We start from the raw sequence: 25,947 nt of genomic DNA, 5'->3' as shown, positions 1-25,947 counted from the left end.
CCCTACAACATCGAAAATCTATCTCCCAGTTGATTGGTATTTGTGGTTTTGGTCACTGATCAATTTATTTCAATAGTGTTAGGTTCCTATCATTATGGGTTGGATATATAAACTCTGGATTGTAACGAAAACACTTTATATTGTGTGTGTGTGTGTGTGTCATTGTATGGAATATATTTACGGTATCCAGGAGCTTCGTCCGTTTTAGGATTGCGGTGTATTGAAAAAGACTCATCATGGCCTTCTTAAATTCGTATCGTCCGTACGTCTGTGCCTTAATAAGTCTTAGTAAAAAGGACCCAGAAACTTGGTACGTACGTTTCTCTTAGATTCGTTATTACTTTTGGGGTTAGATTTCAAAGTGAAGTCTATTTCTTTATTCATCTGTGGGATAACTCTTTCGTTACGTTCAGTCAAATCCCTTTGATTCTTTATTGTATAAAATTATTGTTTTCATATTTAATCAGGTTTTTGTGAAAATCGTATAGTTTGCTGAGAGTAATTTTTAGGCATCTCACAACATATTAAAGAAGAGTTAAAACTTCAATGACCTCTTCAAAACTTTCGGTCTACTCCATCATAGCCACACGAACATTTAAGATACTAAAACACGGCTGTTGTAATAGTGGTTTAAAACCAAAAACAGATCCTTATTTTGTAAAAGAAAAAATTAATTTTGTTAAATTTAAAAACAGGGAAGTATAAAGAAGTTACCTGCCCAAAAAGCCCATCTACAACTGCCACTTTTATCTTCAATTCCCACACAAATCTCTAAAACCTCTTCAAAAGAATAAAAAGTCTGCAAGGCAGAATTTACACCAGTAACATTAATAAATCATTCTAAATCTCAACTCTAATTCAACAGTCCCAGATATCTTAGTTAAATGACTTTCCAGGAGGTAAAACTGAAATGGGTTCACGGGACAAAAATAGATAGGTTCAGTATTTTTATCAAGCTATTAAAGTAAGAATAACATTTCGCACCAATAACAAATTCCAGAAACTGTGAAGATAGAATGTTATTTAAATACTGCGATCGAAGGGGAAAAGTTTAATAAGTTATTTAATGTATACAAGAAATATTGAACTGTGTGTGGCACTTTACATTAAGGATGAGCCAACGGTTAGAACAGCTCTTACAAATTAAACAAACAAGCTGGAAGTTATTGTAAAAATATCAAACACCCATAGCTATAGCTGAAGATAACAATTTTCAAACATGAATGTTTATGTAGTAATTGAATAGAACAAACAATGAGATATATCGTTAACATCAAAAAGAAATAACAGACATCAAAGATCGGAGTCTTGGGTTTCTTGAACAGTTTCTTTGATGTAGGGTTTTAATTTTATTGTACTATTTCGAGTATAGAAAACATCAGAGCCCACTTCTAGCAACATCGTGTTTCATGTATTTTGATCTGTTTTGGAAGAGCAAACTTCTAAAATATAATTTCAAACTATACACTTTTATTATTGAAGGGTATTAAGTCATTGACTAATAAAATTAAGTATTAAAAATCAATATCGTTTAATAAAGGAAAGGTTACAATAAATTTGAGCTTACATCTTAAAACATTTCATTTATTTCTCTTAAATATTATAATAACAACAAGTCTAATAATTCTAAACATGCAAAATACAGTTTACAAACATTATGTTATAAGCAATATTTGTTTGTTTACTTCATTTGAGAAACAATTGTACTTGGAACAACCGACCGAGTTCAAATCAACGAAGAATGTAGTAATTTCGTATTAACACTTGTGGGTCATGTGAAAACTACACACATGGATTCTTTATATACCAGTTAGTTTTATTGGAGTCAACAATGTTAAAAACAAACAAAGTATTACGATAGTATTGAATGTTTTATAATTTAGCACATATATAGTAAGCATACTTAAGTTGAAAATACACAATAATACGGCTATTATCATTCAATTCAATATAAAAAATTAATTTATTGTTAGATACGAATTTATTTATTAGTTTATTGAGCGCCAGGGTTAATCCAGACTAGAACATATTTGTAAATATAAATATATGAATAGTTTTTGCTTACACAGTGCCTCGTATAGTGTTCCAAATAAAAATAACAGAAAAATGTCCAATTAAACATTTAAATAAAAATGCATTGTTATACTTGTTAAGGAGGAGAACTGAGATTCATCATTATTCCAGTATGCTATTTAAGTAAAACCTACTTAGTATTCATAATTATTTTTATGTAAATAAATAATGTTTAACCAATTTAACCTTACATGTGGATTAAGTCACATGTTCACGAAACTTTAAATTTCCGATTTGAAACTTGACGCAAAATTCATCGTTTGAAATGTCGTTAAAATTTGCGGTTTTTATTGAATGATGAAATACAAAAAATAAGAGATGTTTATACAACTTTTAAATTATTTTATTTGAAGTAAATTTACATAAAGTGCATTTACAATAAATTAAAATACTTTTAAAAAGTAAGGGCGGAGAAATAAAACTTTTTAAAGTAAAACAAAGTCCAGAAAATTAAATAATAACTATTGAGAGTTTTATAGTTTTAGGTTTATTAAAATTATTATAAATTATAGTCTACCCTCTATTTAATGATTACATTCAAGACAGATTTTTAAATATCAAGAGTATTGCCTCTAGAAAACTAATTAGTGAGACAAATTATTCTGTACAGCTATAGTTGTATAACAATAATAAATAATAAAAATAATTAATATTCTCGATTACAAATTCACTTCAGTCATATATATTATACATATAAATATGACCTTAAAAAGTTAAATGCAGTAACTACTGCAGTAGTTATATTCGATTTAAAATCCAACATCTTTTTGTGTTTTACTGTTTCAGTAAAAAAGTGTTACAATGAAATACAAGCATTGTGAGAAATACTTAGATAATTGTATAATTCATTATTTATAAAAATTAAATGGTAGCGTTTTTATTGTAACGGGGTTTTGATGACATTTTAAGAAATATTAACACGATACTATAAAAAATCATGTTTCTTTTTATTCTATAATACTGCCTGAATACATATTGATAACTATAAAAACATCGAGCCAAAATTACGAGCCTGTATTTTAAATAATAAATGTAATTGTAAGAGAGTAACAAGGTAATAAATGTATCAAATAACACGAGAACAAGTGATTGGTATTGAACGATTGTTGACAACAGTAATACAAACTAGTACAATAATAAATAAGATTAAACTGTCTTTTAAATCTCCTTCATCATTCATTTAAATTTTTTACACTCGGTACACACTTCCTTAATATCCGATGATAAACTTTAGAAATTCTTAGTTTATAATTTGTAGTTTATCATAAAATATAATTTATACGAGTCCAAAAATACTCAGTTTAAACCATTTTAATAGTGAACAATGTAATATTTACAACAATATCTATATATCTTACAACTATTTACAAGTATTGTACACAGGAATCAGTCAATAATGTGAACTCGACATGTCTTCATTGGTCACATCGAAAAAATGTTGTTAATTATCAATGTAAAATGTAATGAAAACAATCATGCAATCTAAAATATTGTACAACAATAATTAAAATTTCAGTTATTACAACCAAAACATTTGATGAAATTTACATTCAAATTTACATGGCTTTTATTTTTGTAACATTTGTACTAGTATAGTCCAAGCTGTTTAGAAGACTGACTCATCCTTATGAACTTAACTAACTAGACTAAGGACATAAAATAATGTAAAAATAATAAAATAATGTTTGGAGAATTTCATTTAATTTACGTTACTTCAGATTAGTATTAAAATAAAATAATAATATCGTTAATAATAAAAAGTTTGTGAAAGTTTAAATAAGTTATTTTTTAAGATGTAACAAGGCGCTGCTAATTAAATAAAGAAACGCCTACCCAATACACCACTTTCAGATGGAGCTGCTGATAATTTAATTCTTCTCCGCAACTTACTTACGTTGAGAATTGGACGTTTCGTCCAGCTTGCAGGTTAAACGGGTTTACTACTCAATAGACATCTCCTATTTGTGTTTATAAAATAAAATGTATTGCTTTATACTTTTTTTAAAATATTTCTTATCTTGTTGTATTCAGGCACTATTTTATTTGCTGAGAATTTTCGTTTATTATTTATTACAAGGTTATGTATGGATTGATGAAAATTTATGAATGATATGTATTCTATGTTTATATCATGTACATTGGCCTACTTCGTGCTGTAATTTTAAGTGAATGTCCAGGGCACGTAGTCTTTTTTTAAGTGGCATTTTAAAACTTTTAGTGTATGCAAATTTTTACACTAAATCATTGCAACCACAGATTTCAGTCTATAAAGTTTGTGGGATTTTTTGGTACACGTGGTTTTGAAAATCAGCGTCTACATTTGTGTATTATTTGTATATTTGGTATAAATTCAATTTGAATGAAAAAGACGTACGTTAGTTCAATATTAATAACCAAAGGAGATTAGAAAGGGGCGATCTGAAAATATAAATACCTGATGCAAAAAATATTATTTTATTTTACATATTGAGCTTGTACTTTTAAACATTTTTGGACTATAAAATATTTATTGATGGAACAATAGTTATTAGGTCTGATCAAATTTGGTAATCATGTAATGAAAACCAATACATTAAATAAATAGTAATTAAAATCAATAAATACAAACAAAACATTGAAGAAATCGTTGTACATTACAATTAAATATCTTAAAAGTGTACATGTATGTGTAAAATGCAAAATCAATATTTAAAATATTATGGTTATATAAGAATAATAACTAAGAAACTAAAACGAAATACGTACTAAAAATATTGAGAATCTTTAACATCGGTAGGACTACATAATTAAAACATATTAACACTACAAAGTACTGTAAAATTGTCCATAAAATAAAATACTAAATTGTAAAAACGCACAGAAAAATATAATATTTTACACTATTATTGAAATATAATTGATTCAACTGAAATATCAGTCACATATTAAATTAAAATGTTGGCATAAACGCCAAGAAGACAGATGAGTTTACATCAATGGAACATAGCTTAGCATATAATATCGCATCACACAGATGAAAGCCACTAATGTAAGATATGAAATGCTCCTTCTACGCAACATCGATTCATAAAAAAATATCTTTCTTGTCATATTGATATTTTTGATTAGATGATAATCGTTACAATAAACTAACGTTAGTCAACAAATGGATAAAAACTGTATTAATACCAAAAGAAGACGTCTGAATGCCTTAAAATGAGTCAACTATAACCACCTACGCAGCCATTGATTATGAAAACAAATTCAAATATTAAATTATAGCTACATCAATGGACAAATGTTACATTTAACGTAACAATGTCCATCGGTTGTACACTTATATTGTCGAACGATTTAACACTGCTAATCTTATGTAACCCTGTTAATGAAGTTTGCACTATACTCTTAGTTTTCAATCCTATAAAGAACGTTCTAGGATAAAATGCACTGGAGGACAGTTGAACACTGCACTTGGGGATGGAAACATCCGTGGCAGCGTTGCAGGCGTATCCCTGGCGGTGCAGCAGCAGCAGCGCGGACTCCGAGGGGAACAGAGGGTACGACGGGTCCGACAGAGTCCTCAGGTTCATTAGGTGTACATCACACGGCAATGGCTTCGAGAGTAGTTGCACACTGGAGTGAAAGTTCAACTTTGGCTTACTACCTAACACGTCATCATTAGATAGAGTGTCAAATATGAATATATTAGGGGGATACATTAAACCTAGGGACAAGTAATTGGCTAATAAACTAGGTTTCGAATATTCGTTAGATTCGAGAACATTTTCTAAAAGCAACCAAAACTTGGTTATTGTTTTCTTATTGTCAACAACACCCTCGCCCATTCCCCGAGAGTCGTCGTACAGTGTTCTGCGGTCCAACATCACTTCCAGCCACCCGGTCTGCCACGAAGCAGCCCCTTGCGCGTGATTCACTAGCAAACTGAGTCTATGCTTTGTGTCTTGTATGAATGCCATGGAGTTCAATGGAAAATAGTTTCCCTCGATACCTATCCTTTTCACTTTGATTCTCCTTTGCATTTGGAAACCATTCAAGTCCGAATAGAACTCAGGAGGGTCTCCGTTGCTGATGTCACTCACTACTCTCATGAACATTTCGGTCTCTCGATTTTTAGGAGGTGCTTCAAAATCAATAAGATTTTCAATATAGACACCTTGACTCAACGGACCGGGTTTATGATATATTCTTACAGAATGAGCCAGTAAGTTTCCATAGATGACGGTAAGTTCAGAAGCTATGGGACCTGAAGTTATTACGATTTTCTGACCAGGATAGTCATCTAGTATTTCCTTTTCCGTCTCCTGCAAGTTAGGATCGGGTTTAAACAGGTATGCTCCAGAATGAAACTGGGCAGAAGGGTAAGCAGAAAACGTTAACCCAGACTGTGTTGTGTGATTAGTTGATTTCTTTGTAATTGCTTTCAGGAAACCTGATCTCCCGTCGAGTAACAATTTTAAGGCATGGTTCTCTAACTGAATGTCCCCAGCTTGCATGGGTTTTACATCAAACTCAGTATGTTTCTTGCAAGTCTGACAGTAAACAACTGATCTGAAATCGAAATTCTTCTCATTAGAATATTCAATGATGTACGTTGTAAGAGCTAAAGGAGGTAACTCGGCTACAAACGTCAATTCAAATTGAGTTTTTGACAATCTCATACTCTGTTCTGTTGAATCCTCTTGTCTTTTGTGTCTTTTTAAGCCGTCTGTGAAATTCCACACTGGATTAATTTGATATAGTATTGGATTCCCTTCCATGTCGACTACATTAACTTTAGGTGTCAGTAAATGCAATTTAACAACGTCCTGTCTGTATTGGGCAAGTGAATTAAATATAACGATCTTTTTGTATTCGCCTTTCTTAACAACTAATGGAACTTTTCTTGGCAGTTTCTCGTAAGATTCACGGTCAGTGTCGGGTACTACGAGTCTCGCTGATGGCGGAAGTTGAGCTTGTCCGGCATTTTCTTCCATTGTGAGTAAAGTTTGAGCTGAATAACCTTGTACAAATACGGTTTCCTGAATCCCTTCGTACATTTTCAGAGCATAATCGTGCATGACAAAGGATTTTGAAGTTCCTGTGATGGCATCATGATGTTGGAACAAAGCCAAGTTTTGTCTAGCACGAATTAGTTTTTCATAATCTCTTTCCAAAATCTTTAAAGTACTATTGAAGGCTTGTTTTCTTGCATGATTAAGAGCAAACGTATAGATAATTTCTGCAGATCGGAGATTTGCTTCTAGTTCGCGATCTAAAACTTTCCAATACGGTCTAGTAGTAAAATATCCGCTCCAATACGCAGGCCTTCCTTCGGAGAATATGTCACTATAGACAAAGAAGTCACCTCTTAAAATCTTGAAATCCCTCATTCGTTCTTTAACAGCTAGGAAATAGTCTTTGGGTGTTCCAAAGCTTATTTGGGCATTGTATATGTCTTTATTTCGATTTATATACTCAATAATCTTTTTATAGTTTCTGTATTGCTGGTCCCACTCAATATCATGATCGTACCTGAAATCATCACCAATTGGCATTAAAACGACATTATGAGGGAAAAGAGAACCTGTTCTTCCGTATTGCTCTAAGAGAAGTTCCGCCTTTTGCTTAACGTTCTCATCGTCTATAGGCACTGCAGTTAACGAGAACTCTGTATATTCACCAGATATTTTTCTGAAATCGAAATTGAGACAAACTTGGGGATGGGGGCCACACGAGTGTTTTATTGAATATATATCAAACGGTTGGTTGTGCACTAGGATGTCGGTATGTCCATCTCCATCCCAATTTTGTCTCCAAAAGAAATCTCCCATTTGCTTCTCAGCCAGCCACTGTTTCCATGCGTAGTGAATACGTTGGATAACTGCGCCACCAGTGAAGCCTGCAGTCTTCAGTAAATATGGAACTGTAGCTCCGTGGCCGAAAGGATCAATAGACCATCCCGAAGACGGCGTCACACCAAGATTATTTCTCAACCACTGATGACCTAAGGACAAAAACACTTGTGTTAATGGCGTATGAAATAATGGATCAGTCACAATTGGAAATACCAAATAAATACTAATTACGGTTTCCGTTAGTCAGGTTTGTTAAATTACCTGTTAAACTAACGAAACATTGACTACAGTTCAGGGGCTAAAAATAGTAAACAATATGTTCAAATTAGTTAAAATAATACACTAAAGAACTTTGTACATTTTTCATCTCTGAGCAACTGAGCATATTAAACAATTTGGTCGCATTTTATTAAAAGCCCCAGTATATATTTACTATGCTTTGAATTTTAGTACCCAAATAAAAGTCTTTTGTTAACTTAGGACAACAATTAGAACATACTCTTATTACCCTTAGCCCTGAAAGGGCCTTTGCGCTTGCTTCCAGAGTGACAGGATATTCAGGATGGGTAATGTTTAGAGAATCCATGTCAGAAACTCATGAGATGTACTCCCTCTCTCTCAGCCTTCACCTTGGAAGAAGGGAAAGTCAGCTTTGTTCCAGCCTCTCCAGTCAAAGCGGACAGGGAATATCACTTCCTCGTCTGTTAGCAACAGCTTTGAACACTTAGGCAGCTCTATCAACTGCAACAGTCACACTTCAGTCAGTCCTATCGATCGACTTCACCAACCATTATCTCAACATTTGCTGTTGCCCGCTTCTGGGCACTCATAGGGTTTTTCCAGATGTAAGTGAAAAATCGGGTTTTGCTGTATTCAAGTGGAAGGTACAAACCACCGAGGAATGAATCTTCCTGGGATTCAGAAGTATTTATTATACTTTAATTATCCTGTTTAATGTGGTTATTACTTTACTTTACATTTAAATAACATTTTTTGTACAAATTCAAAAGAAATAATTCACTATGACCTAACACCTAAAACATACTCGCTTAATTTTCGGATTATTTTCTCAACTGCTTCTTTATTTAGTTTTTGAAATAATATTATTATTTTCACAGTGATGTGGACTATACTTAGTAGAAGTGCTGGCAATTAGGGTCCACTGAATATAAAGTACAAAAGAAAACAACAGACAGTGACACAGTGAGTCTCTTGAGCAAACTCTGTTGGTTAATGATGCCCTGGAGATCTCTGCAAGATTGCAAGCATCTGCTGCTTATTATGTTTGCTACCAGTTACATTTAATTGTAATGAAAACAGGCGGGTTAAGTTATTCTTTAACCAGCATACTTTTATTTTGAATTTATAATTTATAAGAACGTGTTTCTTTTTGTACTGAGACTAACTTGTACCAAAACTGTGTCTACTCGTGATAATGTTAATGTATGTATGCTTATGATTTTTATACAATTTTACCGACCCTATAGTACTTGCATATTTATTAATATAATTAATGGTGATAGTTCAATATTTATGGGCTGTCGTCTTATAAACGTGTTCTGGTTTATATTTTTTTAAAGTTTATAAGTTTAAATAACCAGCATGTTAGTTTATCTAATAAAAAATTGCAAGTAGGTTTACATAAGTTTACAAAATTATTAGAGTTTGGTATAATGATTATTGTAAGATTTATTACCAATAGTTGTTCATTACAAGAATCGACTTTTGACGGTAAAGAATTTAAATATTCTTTTGTTTCACGATAATTGTCTTAATCTTGTCAAGTATAATACTTGACATACAGCAAACAATTTCAATTTTCGTCTGTATGTATGTTTGACAACTTTAAAGAGACTAATTTTCTCTCAAGCTTTTGCTGAATATGACACTCTTAAAATTAAGTTTATTTTCTTGTCGAATTATAGAGTTAGAAAGCCAAAGAATATAACGTTTTGTTCAGTTAAAGTACTGAAAGATCTGTTACTTAAGTAATTATAATTAAACTTTACATAAAGATTTTATAGCTTGATCGCAATATACTGGCACTGATTAAATCAAATGTAACCAGAAGGAGACAAGCCTACTACGGTGAATCAAGGATCAGGTCCGGATTTAAAACAATTATGACCAAGCTTCAATTAATTATGGCTAAGGAGACAAAGTCCCAAAATGGAAGTACCTAATCAAGTGTATGGTTTGTGGCCTCTTTATTTTTTAAGGAAACCCCACACTTTGTATTGATTTTATATGGCTTATTTCATAACCTAGCATTGAGAAAAAGACTAATTTTATCAACACCCTACTGGGTGTTTTGCTAGTTTGATATCCTTTAAAAAACTAGAAATTGCGACTTTTTCATTTGATCCCACGGTTATAGCGCGATTATATGATACTATAAAATATGACACGATTAGTGTGAACGCAATGATTTAAGCGATTGCTTTGGTCCTCTTATTATTGGACAGACATTACCCAAACTGCGAATTGTTACTTAACTTTGAATTAATACTCAACACGTTGATATAAGGAGGCAGAGACTCAGTGATGAAAATTTCAATATTCTAGAGGGAGATTTGCAGATAGCTGGTGATTTAAAATACTTTATATGGCAATTTTGTATTTATATCCTTAGATTATGGTCCAAATTGAGCCAAGTATGACGAAAGAAAACGAAATTCTGTGGTCGAAGCAGATAATTAAAAGCTTATTCTGTTATTACTTGACGGATCTTACATAAGTTTTGCATTAGCATTACTTGTTAATCTACCAATTCTGTTAATTAAATGTAAATTTATATGTAAGTCTAATAATTTGGAAGTAATAACTTTTCGTTCAACATATTACTGGATTAATATAAATATACGAATCTACAAACGTTGTTTTCGCAAACATTCTTCTATGTGTTAATTTGGCAATTTAATTCATTTATGTAAACAAATAACTCTGATTTTGATTACCGGTAATTGATATTTTAGATTTAAAGCTAACTACGAAAAAATTATAATTATTTTAAGCAGACTGCAGGCATTTAAGTGTAGTTTTAATTGGTACATGAATGTTACAATTGAGGTATAATAATTACCCTCAATTAGCTGATCAACTATGGCAAAAACATGGCACGTCGCTTCGTCAGGCATGACCCATCCTCCAGTAGTGATTTCCAGCCGTCCTTCTTCCAGCAGCTTCTGGACCATTTGTTTCTTAGACGGATGAGCACTGCAAACAGATAATACAGGTTTAAGATATACAGTAGCTAAGGTAAAAATACAGTCGTGATTTCCACCGTTCCTCTTCCAGCAGAGCCTGCATCATCTAGTTCTTATACGGGTGAGTACTGTAAATAGAATAAAATAGCTCTAATTTAAAAATCGAATGGTCATCATCAACAGCTTCTCCTCTTTTAATAGATTCTGAACCACCTTCTTCGTGTCAGTATGCGAACAGATAATATCTTGGTAAAACAAAATCGAAACAAAATCCAGTCTTGATGTACAGCCATCCCCCCCCCTTTAGCAGCTTCCGCTCCATGTACTTCTTGGACGATATCTCCACCCGAACCACTTGCTGAAGCCCTTGAAACAATTTATATAAATATGTACGTATTATATGTAGGCTCATAATATGAATTGACATTATCCACTTCATTAGAACAAGAAACTCACTGGTAAGGTTTGAAAACAAAAGTCAAAGATTACTTGGATTTCAAAAATAATCTAAAGAACATTTTACTAAACGACCATGACCATGAAGAAGATTGAAGTAGTTATCAGGGAAACCCTTTTTGAGGTCACTGGTAGGTATTCTTAAAAGCCAGAGAGTGAAGGAACAATGGATCACCTTCATGTACGTGTTTGACGAAAATTGTTTATGAAAACTTTGACGAGAGCAAGCATTTCATCTATGCCTGTCGATCATAACCCATTATACGAATAGTATCAGTAAGTTACTCAGCAGCTATGTCGAGCATTTTTCCTTTTCTTCTTCCCACTTTATATAATAGAAGATAGTGTTTTTGATACTGTAGGCATTTTATATTTTCAAAGTTAACCACATTAAACGGAAAGTTATGAAATTGACGTGAATGAACAGATAAATTTATTTATACAGGTGAAGTTAGGATCACACAGTCCTTTCTTACACTTAACCTGAGCCAGAGTTAACATTAATTTTAAATAAAACACATTGAACTAGTCTAATATATAGACTAATACAAAGAAATTATTTTACTAAAAAATTAAGTAGTTAAACTCACAAAATGAAAAAGAACAGTTCTCTATACGCAATTCAAAAAAATCAGTCCGCTTGTATTTAGCCAGGCTTAGCAGCCCCGGGCACCTTGATTGCGGCAATCTGCTACAAGAAATACGATGAAGCTAACCGAGCCCAGTCCTCCAAATATTTTATGAAAGCTGGGAAGGAATTCTACCTAAGGCAAGTGGTTACCAAGTATTCCACAAAAAAACTTTTGTTCAGTGATGAGCGATTAAAATATAAATCTACAAAATATTGTTATGTTGTTTTTATAACAATTTTTGTTGCATGCAATGCTGCGTAATTTTAAGTATGTGTAAAATTTGAAAGACAAGAGATAATTAACATCAAAACAACATAAAACTTCAAGATGTTTACATTTTATTTCAATTTGTATAATTTGTCTAATTTATGACGAAATAGTTATCATATAAATTCAATTTGTGGAAGCCATAATATTTGTGACCTGTTATTGCCTGCAATATAAACGTAAATGAACGGAAAAGTGTCAATATACGAGTAATAGGCACAGTAGAAGGAATGCTGGTACCACCACTAGTACTTACCCCTGTAAGTGTTATGACTAAATGCCACAAGGAAGCTCTGAAAGTTCTGGCAATATCTTATTCAATCAACAAACATCTATAAATCCGGTTCAAAAAACCCTTGCGGTGATAGCCATCAGCAACCAAGACGTGCGACTGAAGAACTCCGTTCTGAAACGAATGAAAAGTGCCAAGCGATCGTGCACGAGATGAAGATGAAGTCGTTGATTTAGATATTTTACTTCTGAGTCAGAGCTAGTACAAAGTTATAGATCTGTTCGGTGAAAGGTCACAAAACGGATCACGTGATACAGGCATTCTCCATTTGTATAAACCACATCGTTGTTATGACGTCATTCATTATTGTCGAACAATACTGCCACAGTCTAATCAGGAAATGATCAACTTATTTCAGTGTTGTGTTGCTGATAATACAATTATAACTGGACTTACTGTAACTGATTGTATTACATGTCACATATAATCTCTTTTATAGTAATACGTAACATAATTCTTTGTTTAAGCATTGTTATTGACCATGGATATTTGAGAGCATGGTAGAATTTCGGACATTTGCCATCGTTATTCGCGGTACGTATTGTTATATTTTTTGCAACATATAGGGATTAAAAATTCCCGAAATCCTATTCTTTTCACATATAAATTGCTGTTAGCATAAAATGTATAAATGGATTCCTGGAAATTTCTATAGAGAAATATCCAGGAGGTAGCAAGGAGAAGGAGAAGGCAGGGAGGTGTTATATTCTGGAGGTTTGTGTAGAATTTAATACTACTAAAAGTTTGATTGGTCACCATTTACAACTTTGCCATTATTTTTCATTACAAATCTGTCATGTAGAACAGTTTAAACTAAATCACTGTAAAATTTAGTTAGAAAAGCACTATAACATAAAAAACACCCACATTTAGGCAGAAAACTAGGCCTTTTGATAAATGCATTTATAGGAATTGTTTTCTTTATTCCTAGGTGTTTAACTCATTCTAGAGATCTGACATCCTCTATTTAAGAATCAACCTGTTTGGGTCTGCTAGCTCGCTTAAAAATTAGGCTAGTGATGTTAAAAACAAAGGCGCACCAAAAGTCCACCTTTGCTCACGTTTTAGTAAAAATAGGTAATCGTCCAATTTTAGGCCGCCGCTGTTCCGCTGAAATTTCCCAAATAAAGCTTTAACAGAGGATTCCAATCTAAACCTTTCTATCGTTACTCTACCATGTACAAAAGAACTGCAATAAATAACGAAGAGATAAGCACATATTTAAGCACTCGTGTGTCTTAAAAGGAACCCTCATTATTACGTCTAAGTAAGTGTATGATCCGACTTCATCAGTCTCGACTTGATCTTGAAGTTCACCGAGTTATTAAGTAGAAAATGTAAATACGGTAAATCAAAGAGTTAATTAATACACTTCCATAAGGTAACGAGAGTCAAATGCAAATGAACATGCTCATTGCTAAGCTTAGTGAAAACTTAATACAGATAAATTGGCTATTAGGTTACAGTATTAACCTTGGTGTCTCGACAGTAATGGAAGGTTACGTTACGTTCTGCCCTTGTAATTGGTAAATTATGCCAGGAGCCAGGGGAGTGGGGTAGAGAAGGGAGGAAACTTCGGGCTAAAATGTTTCGGTAGTTCGGTATTTAATGTGATGTTCTAGCATATCAGACCGTAACTATTAGGAGCTTATATGGAATAACAACTATGATAATAATTAATTAATGAGCTTCATAGCATGCAATAAATAACGGGTTAGTGTTTTGTGATCGATCTAATATTATTAAGTCTTACAGTGAGATTAACAGGGAAATATTATAACAGTAATCTATGAACATTAGCTTGTAACACATTATGATTTAACAGAAGACTTAAATTTACTTTTTAGTATCGAGTTTGAAAAAGCAATAATTTTATTAACTATATGATGAATTTGTCAGCGACTCTCGAAATTATATTATTCCATAATAATATCCCGAAGTTTATTTTATGTGTAGAATTTTATGAAAATGCAAAACCAAGTTAAAGTATTTAACGCATTTAAGGTTAAAAAGAAATTAGTTTTTAATATATTTAGCTTATTAAACAATGCACTTAATGCAGACTAGTCAATTTTATAATAATGATTGACAATAACAGGATATTAAACAGAGAGAACAAAATTGTCTCATATTTTAATGAATCGTGTTTTCCAAGTAACTGATATATTCAATACTGATGAACTGGCTCTTCGTTCGAGGGTCTCAGAGGCATGTTGATGGTGGGTTCATTTTGTTGAAATCCATGAAATTTTTGAGTATCTACTTTACTTTCAATAAGCCAATGTAGAATTTCTACGATAAAACCAATATCGTGCCTGATATGATTGGACTTAGTGCTGAAGATTTTTCGCATTCCTTCTGCTAACTGCATAGAAAATATGTGCTAACAAAGATGAACATTGGGAAATCTCTCCATACAGGTACACAATTCAGTTCGATCCGTTACGAAATAGCCTTCCGACATACCTTTCGGGTCTTTTTCGTTTAAGGGCCAGCACAAAAGACCCTAGCTTGCTTATTCAAAACTCAGATCACGCGATGCTTGCCCGCTGCGCAGCGCTTTGCGCTGCTTGCTCTTAAAAAAAAAAAAATAACTCGAGCTTGCAAAGTCCAAGCCCAGATCAACTCACCACGCTTTATTGAACCCAAAACTCAGACAGAACTAACGCAGGTTTCATTACGGGCAAAAGATAAGCGGCGCACGTTTATCACTGATAACATAAGACGAGTTTATACTAGAAATAGTACCTGGACTACTGAGTACTGCCCTACGAACTAATAACACCAAAAACACGATTAAAAGCACTGTCAGTCAAGTATAGTATGTTTGTAAGGTGCTGGCCCTTAAACGAAAAAGACCCTACCTTTCTTTTCCCACAGCCAAATTCAAATTTACTCAGACAGAGAAGTAGAAAACTTTGGTGAGTGAAGTGGTTGTAATCCTCTCGGTCTAAAACTGAGAGGATTTTAATATGCTGAATCAGGGAAGCTAATTTATTGAATCAGCATAGTCGGGGGCGTCCAATGGTATTTTAATGTAGGTGGTTGTAATAAAAGTGTATCAATTAATACAATGGTACTACATTCTGAGAAATAGTTCCGACTGGTTTTTGATGACGATTTACGGAAAACAACGGCCAAAGGAGCGTGAGGCAAAGCTTGTGCATTACTGGCGAATAATACTGTTAGCAAATGTCTGCTGTATTTTATCTGCTGTAGTTGAGATGAATCAAGGTAAAAGGTTTTACTTGGACACTATTTCAAGGAAATAGATGAATATGCATATGAAAATAGATAACATGGTCGTTAGCACTATTTAATACATGACTCTTAATTGTTGATGATTTGGCTACCCTAGAAGACAAAAACAGATAATGACCAAGAAAACCATATTGGTACTCCTGTTGCATTAGCTTCCTTCAAACTCGTTATTAGTCATATTAATTTGATAACACTTGCTCAAGTTGCTTGTTCAGTCAGAAGACTTTCAACCAACAGTATTATTATATTAGTCATCAGGTATTTTGATATGACCATAGTTCAGTGCATTTGGTAGAGAAACACAATCTGTAATGCCAGCATTCTTTTGACCATAACTGTGTTAGGGATATCAAATAGTATTAGATGTAATCTTATAGGTTCAATGGGATAGTGCGGTCGTTATATATACCACTCCGTGCGGGTTGAGGAATGTCGGCAGCTTACGGAGGAGATGAGGATGCAGATACTGTGCGGTGTGAACTAAGGTACAATATAGACTCCACTAACTCAACTGCACCTGCGTACTTAGCTTCCCTTAGAATTACAGGTCGACAGTTTTGAGTTCACTCACTAGATGGATGATAAGAATCTAACGGCAGATTGTGGTGTAACTAAGACATGGTTACATAAATCTACATTGCCACAAAAATCACCATGTGCAACACGTTTGCTGCGGGTTTCTTCGATTCTAGTTAACTCTAATTTGGTAGGAGCTGTTTGAGATTATTTATAAAAAGTCATACACGAAAGGAGAAGATTCAGATACTACAGAAATTCGAAAATGGCATGCAAATATTAGGATAACAAGTACTACTGCAAGTACCTCTAAATTATATCAGGCTAATCACATGATACTGAAGATTAAACGAACGTACGTAAATGACGGAATTGTTGGCAAGGTTGCACCTGAAATCTTAATTGCTTATGGAATTACGCCCAAGATGTTATCATATCACTGTGCAGGTGCTTCACGATTATCACTACAGCAGTAACGGTTGTGCTGTTCACCCAAATATTCTTTGTGCAAAAATTATGTGCCCTTATTGATCCTTCCAAGAGTATCCGTATCAATTTCCACATCATTATGTTCTATTAGTTTATATATTTAAGAATAATTTATATTGAAAATATAATGTTAAATAGTACACACGAAAATAAAAACACAACGTAACAAGCGTGTTCTATGAAAAACGTCTTTTGAAAATACATTATTCATGATTTCATGGACATTTTTGAAAATATTTTACACAGCAAAGCTTTTCTAGACAATATAATAAGCAACATATGACATAAATCTGAAGTCTTTAATTCGGAAAGACGTAAGTTTGGTACCCTACCTTTCCCACCACTTGGCGAGGAAGGACACTTCTGTCCAGATGAAAGTCATGTTCTTGAGGACGGACATTTTGTTGGCCATGTGGTTGAGGATATTACGGGTCTGGAAGTGGTAATAGTTCTCGTATGTCTTCAGCCAACCGGGGTCATTGTGAGAATGTGGTACCAATATCACCTGCACATTACGTATCATTTTATTAACATTTATTAGAATCAGTTATGTGCAGTAATTTAGGTATGATTTAAGAGTGATGCAATACCAAAAAACTAAATATATTGTTATTGTACCAAATAGATGTAAAAATTTGTTAAATGTAAAATTTAAAAATTGGTTTGTTTCTTAGAAAGTTCAAATGTAAGTTTTATATGGTTTATATATATCGAAACTAGGGTTTTGCGTACCGTAGTTTCTTTAACATTGTTGAAATATATTGAAATAATCATTTCTAAGTATTTAAAACTAGTTGGACACTTACATACGTCAAGAGTCAACTGTTCAGCTCTTTCCCAAGCAGTACATGATACTCAATGGTATAATTCGTAAATACATATAATATATTAAAATACATAAAAGGACCAAGATAAAACTATTTTTGCCCAATCAAAAATTAATACCACATATGATACATTACATAAAAATTAAATTCAATCACTGGTAAATATTATATTTTTTATTCAAAACCTCGCCTGCAAAACCACAGTTACCTCTAACTATTTTATGGCACTAGATTTATTAAAATTCTTGATTAATGAGACAATATATATATATATATATATACTTAAATATATAAATAAATATATATATATATACTTAAATATATAAATAAATAAATATATATATATATATATATACTTCTATAAATGAGCCTAAACTGCAAACTGGAATCTATATAAACATATTTTCGATCAAACAAATTTAAAGGTATAGATTCCAGTTTGCAGTTTAGGCTCATTTATAGAAGTAAAGAATAAGCAAAAACAGTGACTAATAAACCAATAAAAAACGAATAAAATTATAAAAGAAGAATAACACAAATTACCTTCAGTGGAATTTTTGCCCATTCAGATTTTCTTGACTTGTATCGGTCTTCGAAATTACTGTCCCAGTATTCCCGGCTTTTCATCCAGTACGGCTGTAACATAAAATTGCATGATATAACTTGTTATTAATATAATAAACAAACATAATCATGATGCAACTGTCTTCTGGTATTCCCGGCTTTTTATCCAGTACGGCTGTAACATAACATTGCATGATATAACTTATTATTAGACTAATATTTTAAACAAACATAATCATGATGCAACTGTCTTCTTCTGGTATTCCCGGCTTTTTATCCAGTACGGCTGTAACATAACATTGCATGATATAACTTGTTATTAATATTTTAAACAAACATAATCATGATGCAACTGTCTTCTTCTGGTATTCCCGGCTTTTTATCCAGTACGGCTGTAACATAATATTGCATGATATAACTTATTATTAATATTTTAAACAAACATAATCATGATGCAACTGTTTTCTTCTGGTATTCCCGGCTTTTTATCCAGTACGGCTGTAACATAATATCGCATGATATAACTTGTTATTAAATAATAAACAAACAAAATAATGATGCAACTGTCTTCTTCTGGTAAACGCTATTTGATCAACTATACAAATATGTATTGTCACTGATGAATATTGGGTTTTTATACCTGTCCTAAATATTTATTTCCCTATAACTGTAATAATAACTACTTATACATTTTTATGGATTGATGAATACGGATATTTCCATTATTATTGATAATGTAAACGTTACAAAAGTACATATTGTGCTTTAAATAAAATAGCAATATCGCTAAACTTTTATATAACAATTACTATTATTTCACACCTCACAACGAGCAATAGTTACGTACTCGTATATTATTTAAAAACGAAAATAATAAAGCTTAATTCTAAGCAAAGACAAGAAACATATTTAACTGTTACCTGCCTTATCAAAATTCTACCTTCGTATAGAAACCAGCGGGAACACACACCCGGAGAAGAAGAAGGAGGATTATCCCCCTCCCCGCAGCCCCCTTGATGCAATATAGGCAACGAACGTGATAAAAATACAATTCAATCATTGGTAAATATTGCTTCCAGATTTCTGATTCAAAACCTCGCCTGCAAAATCACAGTTATCTCTCACTATTCTATGACAATACGTTTATTATGATTGTTGAATAATGAGACAACAGCTAGTAACGAACAGCATACGTAATGGTTACAATTATTTTCTAGAATCTTATACATTTTTTTAAATTCAGAATATTTTTTTATGTTGTATTTGAGTAAATAAATTTTCTCCTGAAATAAGGAATTAAAATGATCTAAGAAAATCACATAAGTCATTTTATAAAAAAAAGATAATACCAGATCCAGCTCAAAGCCAAATGAATTGGTTATTACTGAAACTTATACAAATATAAAACTATTACATTACATGAATATGACAATTGGTTGTTGAGGAAATTCACACAAAATGCAACTAAGTGACTACTTAGTTGTCGGCAAACGATACTTTATTTGGTATTTGAAAGAATAATCATAAAATAATAGAACCATTTGAAATTAAAAGTTTTTCAATTTTAGGCAAATTTAACATGTTGTTGACGACCTGAAAATACATGAAAATCAACTGTTGCTTTAAAACTTTCAAAAAAGTTTAAGTAAATACATGTTTTTGAGAACCTTGACATACTTTCACAATTCACGCTTTTTAAAATTGAAAATTAAAATAATACCGTCTGTCAATGTAACGTATTATAAGGCGAACATAAATAATTAGTTTAAAAAAATTGTTTAATATGTGTGTTTGCGTACGTGTGTGAGTATTTATCTGTATATTTATATTTTTTCGCTGAAGAACCAAGGCATAATAAAAATAACAAGTTTATAATTAAATATTATTTGAAAACACACGCGCATGATGTTAATCAAAATATGAAAATGAATGTTTGTGTAAAATAATAAAATGACACGTTAAGAACCGTGTTTGTTTGTCATTTCAGCGATTGTAACTACTTTGCGATTGTAAAGTTATTGTGTACAATATACAAACAGTTCCTGTTCTCAAGGAATGTATTTTTGTTAGAATAATAATTGAATGCAATATTAACTGTACTATCAAACTAAGCAGCAAAATTTTGATATTTGCTTAATCAAAGTAGCGATGATCGATAGCATGCCCGCCTCTCAGCGAGTAGCACGGATGGTGTAAAAAGGAAAATGAAGTAAGGGAATCCAGCAACGCTGCAAAGGGTTCTCCAGGGATTTGCCGAGCGCAGAGTTATTGGACAAAGGAGACTGTAAAAGAGATTTTCATAAGATTATCGACCGCTAAACCAGACGTGCCGCTATTCTGCGGGAATATTACATTCTGGGGGAATCTATCGCTGTTATAAAAGGCAAAAGGCATACCAAAATACATCTTTAATAACCGACAACAGTGTAAGAGAAGTTTTTTGTCAGTGGTCTGCGCTTTATCTTTCTGTGCGGAAATAGTACATTGTAGAGAATCCTCTGCAGTATGCGATACAAGATTAACCGATGTAGGTCAAAGCTTACGTAATCCAAACACGACGCCCGATGCAAAATTGTAACACTTGAGGGTGCCAACACTATCCGATACCGTATTTTCAAATGTACGATACGTGTTTATTTATTCTAGTGATACGTAACAACACGTATCTATTTATGCATTAATTTGTTACAGGTTTTAAGTCTTTTAACAAAGACGTTTACTACACTTATTAATGTTTATCAATTATAATTCTTTTTATTTTCATATTAACATATTTTCTTCCTATTATGAGACCGTATGCTTCTTTAGATTATGACTGAGTAAAGATATAAAATATAACCATTGTATTTGGATAAGATAATATCGTAAATTATCCATTTTTAAAAGTATATATATATATATATATATATATATATATATATATATATCACAGTCAAAACTGATCGTAACCTTACATCACGATCAAAACTAATTTTGACTAGTCCATATTAGTTTTGACTAACCACTGACTATATCATACATAAGATTGGGTACCATTATTTCATAATTTAACAACAAAAATCACTAAACAATATTGATGAAATGGTTTTAAAAGTTCGTTATATATAGAATGTTTTTATTGCATTACAACATATTGGATTACAACACATTATTAAATCATTTTAAAGGTAATATTATTTTTACCATTACGCATAGAGCTGCAAAACTTTACATATTGTTAGTTTACATGAAAAACTATTTTAACACGCATTCTGTGAACAAAGTTCCCAGAGGTCGACCCGCAAGGAGTTAAAGGAAAAATTTTAATGGAAGCATAGATTGAGTAGCATATAAAATTAAAAATAAAAAAAATATAAAAGTAAAAGAATAGTAGAATACAATGCCACAAACCCAACCTCAAAAGATTGACCCCAACTAAGATAGTAGCGTATTGAAATTTAAAAACATTATTATTAATCAGCTTTTGTATTATTGTCATACTATTTTTGAATAGCAAGTACAACGGTGACAACACATTTTAAAACGTCAAATTAAAGGTTTAATCACTAAAGGACAACAAAGTTATGTTTGCACATGGGGTAATCAATGTCGCACACTTGTGTATGTCTAAGAAAGTTCATGTACAACGGTGTACGAGTCAGATGATTATAACAGGGTAAATTTTAAATGTTGACTTATAAATGATTTCATGTTTTATACACATTTTTAAAACCATATATCAAGAATGGTTATTACAAATTTGTTTTACGAATACTACGAACTTTAGTACCTATTAAATCGGTAAGGAAAGGACTGTTGGTAAGTAAATAATGATATTTTAAATTGATAGTAGTGACCCGGATTTTACTAGCTGGTGGAGAAATTTGTAACTACCGTTATTTTTCTATGTGGTTAACGATTACAATATTAAGATACCATCATTTTGACTTTAATCTGTTGTTATAATATGGCTGGATAAAATTAGTAAAGGTGATAATTTAAATTGTAATTCAAAGAGCCACGAAGGATTTCGATGTTTATTGTTGTTTGTGGCATACATTTTCTAAATGTATTCTAAAATAATAATAATAATAAAAATTATGATATTCTCGAGAGTGAACTGTGCTAAATTGCGTAATTTCACTTTTATTGCAAAAACATGAAAATAAATGCGATGCGAGACAAACACTTACATAATTGAGAATATCTTTGTACTTGCTTCCAAGTGACATGCAACGTTAGTTTTGGACTATGTATCAATCAAAAGTACTTGTATACATAAATAAGTCACTAAATTGTTTTGCCCTGTATTTGGTGGTAACAAATTATTTAGACTTAAATTCATTACGCAAAGCTAGTATTGACAATAGAGAAGATAGTCAAAATTGGCATTCTCTTTTCAAAACTGGCTTTGACCATCGCTGTAGTTAAAATCAGGTTTTACTGGTCAATACCAGTACTGACTGAATTTTAGTTTTGACTGCAAAATTTCGTATGTAAACAAATCAGATTTTATTATACAGGTTTAGCTGGGGGTGGGGGGGGGGTGTTAAAAGTTACATTTCAACACAACATGTTCTTTACGAAGCAGAAATACTTTGCAAAATCACTGCTGTAGATACAAATGAACGATCAGTAATTGGATTGAGACAATTAATTAATAAAAAACAATTCTGTGACATAAAGCTCTTAATTTAAAACATGCATACCAGTGTTCTAATACATGACCTATTACAATGAGTTTTTAGACTGAGGCAGCTGTTAGTGTTTTAATCCAATTAGCAATAAGATCCGTACGCAGGAGGATAAGGTAAAAGAAGGTCAGAATCAAAACAAACTTTTACAATGACCCAGCGTGCTTCGCAAGCCTAATCTGGCTTTCTATGTTTACAAGATTATTTGGCTATACCCATCGGTTATTAATGTAGAACTTTTTGAATTCATACAGCATTCGAAGTTTAATTAATGTTTAAACATATCTTTTGTTGGTCAGATTTCACAAAGAAAAACAGTGATACAGTGTACCAATAATTGGAAAGGAATAGCACATAGTTAATGATGTTGTCACCGTAAATCCTGTTTGTTTATTTATTTATTTTAAAATACACAAGTTGTCATCAAATTGTATTTGTAGCTATCAATAAACTGAGAACATACAAAAATGCAAATATTGCAAGAAAAAATTATTATTTAAGCTACATCTTAACGCATTTTCGCAATAAAACATAACAAATCTGTTAATAAATTCACAGATGTTGAAAGATTATATTAGATTTCAACATCTAATCTTCTTTAGTAATCTCTGATTGTGTGTGTTGAGAGCAGGTCCACACACGAGTGGAGAGATAGAGGGGTTGGAGCAACAAGTCAACCATTCCAGTGATAGCAGCGATCGGTAAGCATCATGAATGATTGAAGGGGTTGTCCGACAATCAATCCGCACAAAGCTTTGTTCAGATCTTCCTGGAGTAAAAGCACAACCATTAACTGAGGTACAAGAGAAGAATACCGCAAAGTGATGGTTAACGTGTATAGTGTAACAGGTATTAATTGCTGTGATAAATTTTAAAACATTATACGAAACCTACACGAAGCTTTTGTTGTTTTATTATTTTAGCATTTTAATATAACTAAGCATGATCAATTAGTATGAACACCATATTATCATTGTAGTCTCATATCTTCCTGTACAGAATGGTACTCGAAAACTGTTTATACACTTATTAGTTATTATTAATTCTTATCCACATATATTATTTAGTATATTATCAGTAGAGCAATACGGATAAACGTTTGTAAAAAAGATTAACGCAGGAATAAACCTGGCATAACTGACATCGCCATCTACGGTAGTTCGGGAATACATTGATTACGGTAACTCAACTTGTCAGTCCTCGTGTCCCTGCAAACCTATTCATTATTATAATTTACACAAAAAGGTTTCCACAGAATATTATGATAAATAACACTTCCTATTCCGGTGCTCTTCATTCTCAGGATACCTCGGTATTACTGTAACCAACGTATCCATTGCATCCAATTTAACGTGTTCTACGCCAAAGAAGTGTTGTTTTCATCACCATAGACCGGACACTGAAACAGCTTTCATTCACATACATCTTTCAGAGATAGGTAGTGGTGGTATCCGGGAACTCTCGTCAACAAAGGGTCTGCATTACTGTATTCATTGGCTTAGAAGACAGGGTTTCTTGTTGCATCAGGATTTTAGAAATTCCACTAACAATGCCTTCCCCAATTTTAAATAATTTTGCAGTTAATGGTGATTAATATTTAAAACTCTGTTTAAATTAGTATAAGATTTAATTTTATTGTGTAAATTAATTTAGTTTTATATTTTTATTTTATATTTAAATAGTTAAAGAGCTGGCTCCACAACACCATTAAGACGATGACGTAGAATCAGGTGATGGTTCTCCACTGGCCGGGACAATTTCATATACCCCATAATCTAAGATCACGTGATATGACCTGATCGGTCGGCACAGCGTCCCTTGTCAACTACCCGGGCGAGGCAATCTTACGAAATGTAATAATGTCTGTGGTGGATCTCTTGCTCGAGGCAATCTTTTCTATCTCGGTCGATTCTTGTGCCGAGCAAATGCCTCTTAAAACTATCTAAAGTAATTCACAACTCTAAGAGGGTGCGGGTATTATCTCGAGACCCCCCTTAAAACCGCTTTACATTTTCCCCTGAAAAGACGTATATTATTCCCTTACATGTTGTTGTGTACTGTGTACTCTATGTGATTTCGCCTTTAAACTCGCCTACGACTGTGCCGACCATGTGGGACCCCTCCAGGAGGACGTGATGTCTCAGCCGTGCCATACGGCGCTAGTGACCTGTGAAGACGACATCGGCGAGTGGCATTAACTCATTTTCCGCCAGCTCTAATTTTTAATTTCCCAACCACGTCTAAGTTATTCGGTTTCTTTAAAATTGAAATAATATAATTAATCACCAATTATTATTCATTAGACCTCTTTAGCCTAACACTCTTTATTTCATTCTCTTTTGTACCAAACGACTTTATTTTTAATTTATTTCTCATTTCATATTGGGAATAAAGCTTACTTCGTAAATATGTACAATAAATATAGTTTCTTGAAATTATTTGGACATAAATACAGTAATTATGTAAAACTAAACATGATTGTAAAATAACATGACGATAATTAAAAATAATAAATAACATATTCGTTGAAAACTTGTTTCATATAACATCTTGTATTTAGTAATTGGTATTACATTCTGCTATGATAAACTCAACTAGAACATATTTTATTTTTTGTTACATGAGAAATGTTTGAATGACATACAGTACTTCATGTGCAATTAATCTTACTTCAGCCTCCAATTTCGTGCATATTTTCAAAATAACTGTACTGTATTTTGATATATGTTTTCTTGATCAGTATTCGTTTAAAATATTACAAAGATATAATATTAAAGATTAATAAAGAGAATAATAAGGTGTTGTAAAAACACATACACCACATAACAAAAGACTCACACGCAATAACATAGTTGAC

General features: G+C 32.4%; 1 protein-coding gene across 3 annotated transcripts in view; it reads right to left on the bottom strand.

Annotated features, from left to right (window-relative positions):
- Nucleotides 1–1,568: 1,568 nt before the first annotated feature.
- Nucleotides 1,569–25,947, bottom strand: part of LOC124360343 (alpha-mannosidase 2) — a 130,562-nt gene continuing 106,183 nt past the window's right edge. For all 3 annotated transcript variants that reach the window (XM_046813893.1, XM_046813894.1, XM_046813892.1), the window contains 4 exons: nt 18,397–18,489; nt 17,359–17,531; nt 10,990–11,123; nt 1,569–8,056 (listed from right to left, as the gene is read on the bottom strand). In XM_046813893.1, the coding sequence (XP_046669849.1) occupies nt 5,340–8,056; nt 10,990–11,123; nt 17,359–17,531; nt 18,397–18,489 (3,117 nt within the window). In that variant the 3' untranslated portion in view covers nt 1,569–5,339. The remainder of the gene's footprint in view (nt 8,057–10,989; nt 11,124–17,358; nt 17,532–18,396; nt 18,490–25,947) is intronic.

This window comes from Homalodisca vitripennis, chromosome 4 (genome assembly GCF_021130785.1).
Source record: "Homalodisca vitripennis isolate AUS2020 chromosome 4, UT_GWSS_2.1, whole genome shotgun sequence".
Lineage (NCBI taxonomy): Eukaryota > Metazoa > Arthropoda > Insecta > Hemiptera > Cicadellidae > Homalodisca > Homalodisca vitripennis.
The sequence above is the reverse complement of the archived record's forward strand: the minus strand, read 5'-3'. Positions and strand labels throughout refer to the sequence as shown.